Source organism: Mobula hypostoma, chromosome 6, assembly GCF_963921235.1.
Source record: "Mobula hypostoma chromosome 6, sMobHyp1.1, whole genome shotgun sequence".
NCBI lineage: Eukaryota > Metazoa > Chordata > Chondrichthyes > Myliobatiformes > Myliobatidae > Mobula > Mobula hypostoma.
Genome location: NC_086102.1, coordinates 175665566 through 175678809, shown reverse-complemented (window position 1 = coordinate 175678809; position 13244 = coordinate 175665566). Strand labels below are relative to the sequence as shown.

Sequence of the window (13244 nt, the reverse complement as noted above, 5' to 3'; positions counted from 1 at the left end):
AAAGCGCGAATTTGGTCTACAGTGTCCATGTTAGCTGATAAAGTTACATAATCTAATTCCACCACACTGCACCAGCTTGCACTTTCAGCAATTTCTTAGACCATAAGATATATGAGCAGATTTAGGCATTTGGCACATCAAGTCTGCTCTGCCGTTTCATCATGGCTGAACCAATTTTCCTCTCAGACCCAATCTCCTGATTTCTCCCCATATCCATTCATGCCCTGACCAATCAAGAATCTATCAAGCTCTGCCCTAAATATACATAAAGACTTCATCTCTATAGCTGCCTATGGCAAAGTATTCTGCAGATTCGTCACCTTCTGACTAAAGAAATCCCTCCTCATCTCCATTCTAAATGGATACTCCTCTATTCTGAGGCTGTGTCCTCTGGTCTTAGACTCTCCCACCATAGGAAATATCCTCTCCACACCCACTCTATCAAACCCCTTTCACCATTTGATAGGTTTCATTTCTTCTGAATTCTAGTGAATACAGGCTCAGAGCCATCAAACGGTCTTCATATGACAAGCCATTCAATCCAGGAATCATTTTCATGAACCTGTTTTGAACTCCCTCCAATAACAGCACATCCTCTCTTTGAAAAGAGGCCCAAAACTGCTCACAATACTCCAAGAGAGGCCTCCCCAGCGCTTTAGAGTCTCAACATTACTTCCTTGCTTTTATATTCTAGTCCTCTGGAAAGGAAAGCTAACATTGCATTTGCCTTCCTCACCACAGACTCAACCTGCAAATCAACCTTCAAGAAATCCTGCACAAGGACTCCCAAGTCCCTTTGCACCTCAGTTTTTTGTATTTTCGTGCCATTTAGAAAATAGTCAACCTTTTCATTTCATCTACCAAAGTACGTGACCATACACTTCCCAACACTGTATTTCATCGCAAACACGAGAAATTCTGCAGATGCTGGAAATTCAACCAACACACATCAAAGTTGCTAGTGAACGCAGCAGGCCAGGCAGCATCTCTAGGAAGAGGTACAGTCGACATTTCAGGCCGAGACCCTTCGTCAGTCCTGACGAAGGGTCTCAGCCTGAAACGTCGACTGTACCTCTTCCTAGAGATGCTGCTTGGCCTGCTGCGTTCACCAGCAACTTTGATGTGTGTTGACTGTATTTCATCTGCCATTTCTTTGCCCATTCTCCAAATCTGTCTGTCCTTCTGTAGCCTAGTTCCTCAAAAATACTTGCCCTCCACCTATCTTCATATGGTCTGCAAACTTTGCATCAAAACCATCAATTCCTTCATCCAAATCACTGACATGTAATGTACAAAGAATCGGTCCCACCAGACCCCTGCGAAACACCACTAGTCACCAGCAGCCAACCATTAAAAGAGTCCCTTCATTTCCACTCTTTTCCTCCTGCCAATCAGCCACTGCTTTATTCATGCTAGATTCTTTCCTGTAACACCATGGACTTGCAACTTGTTAAGTAACCTCATGTGTGGCAACTTGTCAAAGGCCTTCCAAAAATCCAAGTACACAACATCAAACGATTCTCTTTTGTCTATCCTGCTTGTTATTTCTTCAAAGAATTTCAAGAGTTGTCAGGTAAGATTTTCCCTTGAGGAAACCACACCGACTATGGCCTATTTTATCATGTGCCTCCAAGTACCCTGAGACCTCATCCTTAATAATCAACTCCAACATCTTCCCAATCACTGAAGTCAGACAAAATGGCCTCTCTTCCTTCTTGAAGAGTGGAGTGACATTTGCAATTTTCTAGTCTACCGAACAATTCCAGAATCTAGTGATTCTTGAAAGATCATTACTAATGTTTCCACAATCTCTTCAGCTACCTCTTTCAGATCCCTGGGGTGTACACCATGTGGTCCAGGTGACCTATCTACCTTCAGACCTTTCAGTTTCCCACGAACCTTCTCTCTAGTCATGGTAACTTCACATACTTGGAACATCCACCATACTGCTAGTGTCTCCCACAATGAAGACTGATGCAAAATACTTATTCAGTTCATCTATTTCCTTATTCTCCATTACTACCTCTCCAGCATCATTTTCAGCAATCCAATATCCACTCCCGCCTCTTTTTTTTACACTCTATGTACCTGAAGAAACTTCTGGTGTCCTCCTTAACATTATTGGCTAGTTTATTTGTATTTCATCTTTATCTTCTTAATGACTTTTTTAATTGCCTTCTGCTGGTTTTTAAAAGCTTCCCAATCATCTAACTTCCTACTAATTTTTGCTCTATTATATGCTCTCCCTTTGACTTTCGTGTTGGTTTTGACTTCTCTTGTTAGCCACAGCTGTGTCATCTTTCCTTTGGATTATTTCTTCCACTTCGGGATGTATATATCCTGTATCTTCTGATTGCTTCCAGAATTCCAGCCATTGCTGTCATGCCTGCCAGTATTCTTTTCCAATCAATTCTGGCAAACTCTTCTCTCATGCCTCTGTAATTCCCTTCACTCCACTGTAATACTAAACATCTGACTTAAGCTTGTCCTTCTCAAATTTCAGGGTGAAATTATGATCACTTGCCCCTTAGGATTCTTTTACCATAAGCTCTCTGATCAATTCTGATTCATTGCACAACATCCATTCAAGAATAGATGATCTCCTAGTGGGCACAACCACGAGCTGCTCTAGAAAGCTATCTGGTAGGTGCTCTAGAAATTGCCCCTCTGGAATGCAGCACCAACCTGATATATATACCTGCATATATTGAAGTCCCCCATGACTATTGTAACCTATTAGCATGCATTTTCTATCTCCAGTTGTAATTTGTAATCTTTACTACTGTTTGGGTGTCTGTATACACTTCCCATCAGGGTCTTTTACCATTGCAGTTCCTTAGCTTTATCTACAATGATTCAACACCTTCCAACCCTATGTCACCTCTTTCTAATGATTTGGTTTCATTTTTTACCAACAGAGCAACACCACTTCCTCTGCATTCCTGCCTGTCCTTACGATGCAATGCGTGTCCTTGGACATTAAGCTCCCAGCTATAATCTTTCAGTCATGATTCAGTGATGCCTACAACATCTGCAAGTTTATCTACCTTATTCCATATACTGAACACATTCAAATTTAACACTTTCAGTCCTGTATTCACCCGTTTTAATTTTGTCTGCCTTTTACATTGTAGTTCATCCTGTTGACTGCAATTTTACAGTATCAACAGCCTCTCCTCGCTATACTTGTCTCTGTTTGTAAACCAGCTACCTCAGCCTGTTAAGTTCCTCCAGCATTTTGTGTGTGTGCTACCTCATCTTTAGCACTATAATCCACCTTTGCTACAACTTGCATTGAAATACATGCAGCTCAGGACAATAGTCACGCCATGCTCAACCTTTTGATTCCCAACTTGTCTGAAGTTTGACCAACATCTACCTCCACAACCTCTTTGCTAATTGTTCTGGCTCTGGTTCCCATTCCCTTGCAAGTCCAGTTTAGACCCCACCATGCAGCATTAACAAACCTTCCCACTAAGATATTAGTCCCCCTCCCGTTCAGGTGCAAACTATCCTTTCTGTACAGGTCCTACCTTCCCTGGAAGAGAGCCCAATGATCCAAAACTCTTATGACCTCCTTCCTACACCAATTCCTTAGCCATGTATTAAACTGTATAATCTTCCTTGTTCTGACCTCACTAGCAATTTGCACGGGTAGCAATCCTGCGATCACAACCCTGGAGGTCTTGCCCTTTAACTTTGCACCTCACTCCCTATGCAAAACCTCATCACTCATCCTACCCATGTCATTGGTCCCTATATCTCACAAACTATATTTCATCTCAATGGCATAAAAATTTAATTAATGTATAAGACTTTCTGTACCACCAGGATTCAACTATTTCTTTAAAAATAAATTCATGAATAACTAAAGCAACAATGATATATGCTTAGGGGTTCTTTCTCCTCATCCCTGCAAATAAAAATTTAACACATAAAACAAAATAATGTGTTTGGTCAAAAAAGAAATACAAACTCCATTTCCAGAAAAGATAGGATATTTTCCAAAATGCAATAAAAACCAAAATCTGTGATGTTGATTCACGTGAACCTTTATTTAACTGACAAAAGTACAAAGAAAAGATTTTCAATAATTTTACTGACCAACTTAAATGTATTTTGTAAACATACACAAATTTAGACTTTGATGGCTGCAACACACTCAGCAAAAGTTGGGACAGAGGCATGTTTACCATTGTGTTACATCACCTTTCCTTTTAATAACACTTTTTAATCGTTTTGGAACTGAGGATACTAATTGTAGTAGATTTGCAATTGGAAGTTTTGTCCATTCTTGCTTGATATAAGACTTCAGCTGCTCAACAGTCCGCGGTCTCTGTTGTCTGATTCTCCTCTTCATAATGCGCCATACATTTTCAATAGGAGATAGATCTGGGCTGGCAGTAGGCTAGTCAAGCACACACACTCTGTGTCTACAAAGCCACGCTGTTGTAGCCTGTGCAGAATGTGGTCTGGCATTGTCCTGCTGAAATAAGCATGGATGTCCTGGGAAGAGACGTCGCCCTGATGGCAACATATGTCTCTCTAAAATCCTAATATACGCCTCAGAGTCAATGGTACCTTCACATACATGCAACTCACCCATGCCGTGGGCACTGATGCACCCCCATACCATCACAGATGCTGGCTTTTGCACCTTTTGCTGATAACAACCTGGATGGTCGTTTTCATCTTTGGCATGGAGAACTGGATGCCCATTTTTTCCGAAAACTAGCTGAAATGTGGACTTATCTGACCACAGCACACGGTTCCACAGTTTTTCGGTCCATCTGAGATGAGCTCGGGCCCAGAGAACTCGCCGGCGTTTCTGCATAGAGTTGATGTATGACTTCCTCCTTGCGTAATACAGTTGCAAGTTGCATTTCTGGATGCAGCGACGGACTGTGTTGAGGGACAATGGTTTTCCAAGGTACTCCTGAGCCCAGGTGGCTATAATTGTCACAGTAGCATGACTTTTCTGCGCACTTTTCAATCTTATTTTAACTCTGTCCCAACTTTTGTTGAGTGTGCTGCAGCCATCAAATTCTAGATTTGTGTATATTTACAAAATACAATTAAGTTGGTCAGTAAAACTATTGAAAATCTTTTCTTTGTACTTTTGTCAGTTAAATAAAGATTCATGTGAATTAACATATCACAGATTTTTGTTTTTATTGCATTTTGGAAAATATCCCAACTTTTCTGGAAATGGGGTTTGCATATGGTAATCTAACAGGAAACAAAATTAAGGCATCTTTCAAAGACAAATGTTAGAAGGCATAAATCATAAACAACAGCCATTTTTTCATTTAAATATTCTACCAGAAATGTCTGAATATGAATTTAATGTTAGTCCTTTGCTGAAGCTTCCTTACAATCTTTAAAGCTAATTTTATGTGGAAAAAAGGAACAAAGAAAGATGTATGTAATATCTCAATTGAAAATACTACAGGAAATACTGAAAGTAACGGGTCAGGCAGCAATTAAGGAATGAGGAATGGAACTAATCTATCAGATCAATGAACTTCCATCAGAAGCAGATAATGTTACAAGCACAGAGGTTTGGAATGTCAGAGATGGGAAGAAAGAACAAAAGGAATGGATGGAAGAACAATGAACAGTTAAAAAGAAAGTAATGGTAAAGAGGTAAATCAAGACTCAAAAATATATACTGAGGAGATGTGCAAAATAATTACACCCAGTTTCCAAATTTGAACTCAAAATTAAGTACTGAAGGTTATAAAATGCACCACCAGTCAGCTGAGAACTTCAACTATTTTCTGTTTATATTTCAAATAAATATCAGGCATCAGTAGGTATTTTGCATCTGCAACAATCAAAGGATATGGTTAACAGGTACGCATCTGTAGACCCCTACTCAAAGCATAAAAAATTGTTTGCTGTCTATTTAAAAGTTGATTTTAATAATACACCCCATTGATTATGAATGCTGCTGTTTCAGGCTTTGCAATAAGACTGCCCCTATTATTTAAACACAACTACATTAAATGACATTAACATAGTGTAGCGCATCTATTTCACTTATATGCAAATACCATTATTCCTCCACCAGCAGGATACTAGAACTTATTCAGCCAAAGTCTTCATTACTTTATTTTTAAGATAGCCCTTGGTATACCCCACCATAATTCAACTGATGAAATTAAGGTACCCACTTTTTGAGAACACGTTGGAACTATTTGATGCAATTTGTCTCATTCGACCCCCATGACAGCTCAGAGCCACCAGTCTGGAAATAATAGCCGTTTTCCCAAATCCAACATTTCCAGCAATTATTATTCCTTTGTTCCTTGGAGAAGCATCATTTTTAAGATTCTCATCTATCTTCTGGAACAGCCAATCACGACCAATAAATATTGAATCTGTGGTAATGCTTGGCACCTCAAATAATAATGGCTTTAATATAATATCAACTGGCTTGTAGTGAGTAAATCGTGCTAAAAAGAACAAAAAGATTGGATTATTTTTTTCAACTTAGAACTCATTAAATTCATTCAAACATTACTGCAAACTTTTTACTCAGCATATAGTTTTCAAAAAAAAAACACCCTAGCAGTAGAAAACCAAAGTTAAATATGTGTTCATCAAGTCTAATTAAGGATAAACAAATGTATTACAAGAAAGAAGAACAAACCACAATTTTTAACTGTTCAGAATTAATAAGTTTATCAGGGAGGCCCAAAGGCTCTGGAGATGGGGAGTAAGATCCTGAAGGACAGCTGACCTTCAATATTCTGAGTGAGTGACACAGGAAAGCAAGCTAAAACAAAATCCATCCCCAAATTCTACAAAAAACAGATCAGTCATTAATAAAACATATCACAGTACTTCTTTTGTACTAATGGTGCAAAAATATCACTAATTTTAATCACGTCAAGATACACAGTTGGCCCTCCTTATCCGCGAGGGATGGTTCCGGGACCCCCTTATTCAACCTGTCTAAACGCGGTGAACCTTAGGACCCAGCGGAACCCCAGACCTTACTTAACCTGTCTCAGTGCGGTGGCCATTAGGACCCTGCAACGGAGCTCTGAATCCACAGTGTTTCTGTTCACGAAAATAATCACGATCGCGATTTAAAATGAAGTGGAAATAATAAAGCAATCGGAAAGAGGTGAAGTGCCATCGGTTATTGGAAATGCATTAGGCTACAGTCGGTCAACTATCGGAACAATTTTAAAGGATAAAGTGAGAAAAGCCCTGCCCCGATGAAAGCTACAATTATTATTAAGTAATGCAGTGTTTTAATTATTGGGTTTGGGGGTTTTGGATTTTTGATCCTCCACATCAACCCAGCATGGATGGAGAGTGCGCTTGGGAGCGCTCTGTCACTGGATTGAACTCAGGAACTTCTGTTCCTGAGCCCAGCGCTGAAACATGTGTTTCTTAAGTGTTTTATATGCATAGAAAGATAAAATATAAACTATATACTAAGACAAACATTTGACTAACTGATGCTAAATAATACCGGATGTACCTGTTCCGATTTACTTAGTAAGAGAACTTCCATTTTTTTTCAATCACAATCCACAATAACCTACGTACATCCTCCGGTATACTTTAAATCATCTCTAGATTACTTATAATACCTAATACAATGTAAATGCTATGTAAAATAGTTGTTATACTGCATTGTTTAGGGAATAATGACAAGAAAAAAGTCTGTACATGCTCGAACAACAAGTGCTGGAAGAGCACTTCTGGCTTTTCTCGATTCGCGGTTGGTTGAATTCGCACATGCGGAACTCACGGATAAGGAGGGCCGACTGCATATCTACATTTGAATAAACAAAATCTCTCTATTTCACTCGAACAGAAACATTTATATTCAGTACAGTGAATTGAGAGATAAATTGACATGAACAAAAGCAAAATACAAGAAAGGCACATAAAATTAAGGTCATGGTTAGCATGTTCAGTTTGTATATAAGAAAGCAGACAGATCTTTCCTTAGGTTATGATTATTTTCAAAATTAGAAAATAAAAGCAAAATATCTTTTCTCTGGTAATTGACTTTCATTTGCCTCTGTCAAATCCTGGCAGTATCCCATTCAATTTATCTAAATTTATATACAAGAATATAGCACTCATTATTACATTCAACTAGTTCTTAGCTTATATATTCCAAAGATGTGTTTTCAGAATCTTAAGCTCCTAACACTTTGCTTGAGGAAAGAGGAACTAATGTTATGGGCAACACATAAAAATACCATGTGATGACAGCACTTGAAGAGTTCAAGTTTGAACTACGGCTCAATTGATTCATATCCTCTTCAGAAATAATCGAAGCTTCTAATTTCAGACAATGTTAATAAATTTTAGGAGAAATTAATGTACTTAAGAAAATTATAAATAGCATATACATATCCACATTTCAACTCCAACCAAGAAAAGAACAGAATCATTGTCATATTTCCTTTCAGTTTTTCTTCTGTAACACTCAGCTTTCATAATAATTAAGATTAGAAAATAAGCTTTGTTTAATGTAAAGGACCATACTACAGAATGACTAATCTAAAGGTTAATCTGTTTTCAAAAAGGTGTCACAATCCAAACCTTTTATATTTTGCTGCACCCTTCCTCCAGCGGTGTTATGCCAGGGCATCCTAATAGAGGTACGCAGTGGCGTGTTTCTTTCATCCAAATAATTCAAATCCTCCAACTTTGCTGAGCTAGTTGCTGTGACAATAAAAAGGTTAAACCATGTGATGTCATCATATTTGCTAAACACAGTCATATATCTTTATAAACTATAAGTGTACAATTAACAGATTCTATACCATGTAGCCCAATGGTTAAAATCACAAGTTAATACTTCTAATGTATTTAGTATTCTGATATCATCTAACATTGTTTCTGCAGATTCACACATTATTCAAGACATACGGTTACATGCTTAACAGTAAAAAGCTTGCATTGAGCCTTATTGAAACTATGCAGGATGTCACAGTTAGGTCAGAATGGGAGTGCAATTGAGAATCTAAGCAGCAGACAACAGGAAGCACAGGACCAACTGTTTTGAAAAGCATCTGACTTCCATCCACAGGAGCTCATCTTGAACTTCCTGTGATTTCTTCTCGTTGGTTCCTGAAAATAAATCGATTTTCTGGTAACTAGTAACCATTTACTACAGAGACTGAATCCTAATTAAATGATATAATGGAACATTTTCAACTGAATTTTCCTAATTATAAAATAATTATTTAAAAAGATTGTGTTGTCAGGGCACATGTTAAACCAATAAATGTAACAAAAGATTTCAAGACTTTTAATTTGCCTATACAAGTTTTTTTTTACAGCATAATGTAGAATCTAAAGCAGGGATTCCTAACCATTTTTTTTTATCCTGACGACCCCTACCATTAACTGAGGGGTCAGGTTGGAAACCCCTGAATTCTAAAGGGTACATGTTATAGAACAAAATTATAAAGAAATTATCACAAACTAGCAGCAATACTTGGAGGACATTAGAGTGAATCACAGATTTCAAAAATAACTGTGAACAGCAGAAAAGGAATGTGTTTTGGAGTAAAATTCTAAAGACACTCAAAACCTCAACAGGGTCGGCCTCTTTAAGTCACGTTTCAGGTAGATGACCTTTCATCTGAATCTTGTTGTTTTGAGGTTGGCTTTAATGTGCATTATGGGAATAGAGCAAAACCAATTTTCCCTTCCCATCCTGAAAGTTAAACAAGCAGCAATACCGAAAACATTCATAGCTATGTAGATCAACAAAAAAATCCACCACACATGCAGCATTTAACAATCCGGTAACTACTCATGTATATTATCTCCAGTTTAAGTTTTCTGGAATGAGCTGATAGAACACCAAAATAAATAAGGAATAATAATGTGTTAAATACAAAATGTCTTGAAATCGATAAATATTATTTTAATTTGGGATTATCATAAAATGCTTTAAAATTGAACATTCTCCAAATACTGTAAACATGACAAGAAATTGAAAGTCACTGTGGGTTTCTCCTCTTTAAGTATACAGGTCACAATCATATATTTCTGTAAAAAATGCAAAATAACAATTTCTTTATCACAATTCTAGGCATCAATTATGAAGGAAATCAAATCCATCATCTAAAACTGCTAATAGCTATCCCCAAGTCAGTGGTCTCACACAGAGTCATTATGCATTTTTTTATTTTATAGCTTCAATATCAATACCTCTTCCATACTTAATCTAAGAAAGAATTTTGCCTATGAATATAAATGAACATACCAGCAACTGAATTAGGTCGTGGCAGCAGATATGATGACGCAGACTGGTTCAAATAACCAGCAGAGCCATCTAAACTGGCTTCTATTTTAGACAGACTTAAGGCGGAACTGTGTGTGTCTTCTTCTACTTCAGGCAAGCTCCCCTCAAGTCTCAAATTCTTTGTGATACCAAGCTGTAAACAGTTGCCTCCATCTTTGTTCCACTCCAGGCTAGAACCTCTTTCTTCATTTTCAGATGAGCTGGTGACTGTAGCTAGAAATTCAAGAAGATCAACAGTTAAAGATCCACTTCTTCCTGCAAAATGGTCACAGTAGATAGGGTCATAAAGAAAGCTTTTGACACATTGAGTATAGGAGTTGAAATTGTATAAAACATTAATGAGGCATAATTTGGAGTACTGTGTCCAGTTTTATTTATTTATAGAATAAGCCTTTTCAGCCTCGCTGCCCAACAATCCCTCCATTTAACCCTAGCCTAATTGAGGGAGAATTTACGATGACCAATAGCCTACCAACTGGTACATCTTCAAACTGTGGGAGGAAACTGGAGCACCCGGAGGAAACCCACATGGTCACAGGGAGAACATACAAAACTCCTTACAGGCAGCGGTGGGAAATGAACCCAGGTTGCTGGATAACTGTAAAGCATTGTCCTAACCACTATGCTACCCTGCTACCCACTTACAGGTACAACGTAAATAAGATTGAAAGAATGGTGAGAAAATTTTACAAGGATGTTGCTGGGACTTGAGGACCTGAGTTATAAGGAAGATGTTAGGACTTCATTCCCTAGAACTTAGAAGATTGAGAAGAGATTTAATAGAGCTATACAAGATTATGTGGGGTATAGATGCAGGCTTTTTGCACTGAGGTTGGGTGAAACTACAACTAGAGGTGAAAAATGAAAGGTTTAAAGGGAACACGAAGGGAAACTTCTTCACTCAGTGCGAGTGTGGAATGAGCTGCCAGCACAAGTGGTGAATGTTGGTTCGATTTCAATATTTAAGAAAAATTTGGATAGGTACATGGATGGGAGGGGTATGGAGGGCTATAGCCCGGGTGCAGGTCAATGGGACTAAGCAGATTAACGGTTCAGCACGGATAAGATGGTCCAAAGGGCCTGCTTCTGTGCTTAGTGTTCTATGGCACTATCAATTTTCTTTAAATTAATTCTCAATAAGAGCTTCTATATATTATCCATCTCTATATCTCACATTCCTTCCAGAATCAGATGGATTTTAATCCAGTCGTTTCATGGATGCCTTTAATTCTGCATTTTTTTATTTAATTAACTAAACTTTCAGGTTCAAAGTCATGTGCAAGCATAATTACACACGTATTATATGTGCTATAAATTCCATAAATTCTCTGTGTTCTTCTAAAGAATACTAAAACTACTTTCTTTCTGGATTTTATATGGATCCCCAAAATTAGCCTTTCACTCAGTATATCATTGGTTTCAGAATCAAAATGCTATCGGTATCAAATTTTGGTTCTTTTTTTTTTAAAAAGAGGATTGGGATAGAGGCGCAGTCAATGAACAACCTCTTCCGTTTCAACTGCTTGGTAGCAGGGGTGGCACAGTACAGTAGTGGCACATGGCTTTATGGTAGAAGCTACCTGGGTTCAATTCCTGCCACTGCCTGTAAGGAGTTTGCACATTCTCCCTGTGACTACATTGGTTTCCACTGGGTGCTCTGGTTTCCTCCCACAGTCCAAAGACCTACCAATTGGTAGGTTAATTGGTCATTGTAAATTTATCCCGTGATTAGGCCAGGATTAAATCGGGGGAACTACTGGGCGGTATGGCTGTATCTCAATAAATAAACACAGATGTCAGTTAAACAGGTGCAAATATGCACTATAGTATACTCAAAAGGCCAAATGACAGAGAATAAGTTAAGCAACAATAAGGTTTTTAAAAATATATAAACATTTGAACCAATGAAATAAATTTGGTAACAAATAATAGTGTTTTATGATGCATCTTCAAAAAAAAAACCAAGCAACCACCAAGAACACAAAACAGAAAAAGATGCTTGGGTCAACAATATTTTTAACTAGAGATATACAGATAAATTCTAGAATTAAGCCAATCAAATTCCGAAATTGAGAAACTAGTTTCGATAATGAATCTACTGAATTGCAGAACTGCTTGCCAATTGGAAGCAGTTAACTATCCTGATGGAATGGCTTTGACCTGCTCCTCACAATTATGTTACTTCAACACTCAAGTTCAGACATAATTTAAAAGAGATTAAAAATGAAATAAAAATAAAAATAAAAAGAACAGAATTTTATAAAATGAAAAAAAATATATCTTCTGTTTAACTGGTGAACGCAGCAGGCCAGGCAGCATCTGTAGGAAGAGGTGCAGTCGACGTTTCAGGCCGAGACCCTTCGTCAGGACTAACTGAAGGAAGAGTGAGTAAGGGATTTGAAAGCTGGAGGGGGAGGGGGAGATGCAAAATGATAGGAGAAGACAGGAGGGGGAGGGATGGAGCCGAGAGCTGGACAGGTGATAGGCAGAAGGGGATAGGCCCCACCTCCCCCTCGTACCCCATCTGTTACTCTTTTTTATGCACACATTCTTTCTCTCACTCTCCTTTTTCTCCCTCTGTCCCTCTGAATATACCTCTTGCCCATCCTCTGGGTCACCCCCCCCCCGTCTTTCTTCCCGGACCTCCTGTCCCATGATCCTCTCGTATCCCCTTCTGCCTATCACCTGTCCAGCTCTCGGCTCCATCCCTCCCCCTCCTGTCTTCTCCTATCATTTTGCATCTCCCCCTCCCCCTCCAGCTTTCAAATCCCTTACTCACTCTTCCTTCAGTTAGTCCTGACGAAGGGTCTCGGCCTGAAACGTCGACTGCACCTCTTCCTACAGATGCTGCCTGGCCTGCTGCGTTCACCAGCAACTTTTATGTGTGTTGCTTGAATTTCCAGCATCTGCAGAATTCCTGTTGTTGTCTTCTGTTTAACTATTCTCTCTG

At 38.5% G+C, this 13244-nt stretch overlaps 1 protein-coding gene across 2 annotated transcripts in view; it reads right to left on the bottom strand.

Moving 5' to 3' along the window:
- Window positions 1-13244, bottom strand: part of tanc1a (tetratricopeptide repeat, ankyrin repeat and coiled-coil containing 1a) — a 153329-nt gene that overhangs the window by 76641 nt on the left and 63444 nt on the right. For both annotated transcript variants that reach the window (XM_063052294.1, XM_063052295.1), the window contains exons 8-10: window positions 10256-10507; window positions 8578-8700; window positions 6177-6458 (exon numbers count right to left, since the gene is read on the bottom strand). In XM_063052294.1, the coding sequence (XP_062908364.1) occupies window positions 6177-6458; window positions 8578-8700; window positions 10256-10507 (657 nt within the window). The remainder of the gene's footprint in view (window positions 1-6176; window positions 6459-8577; window positions 8701-10255; window positions 10508-13244) is intronic.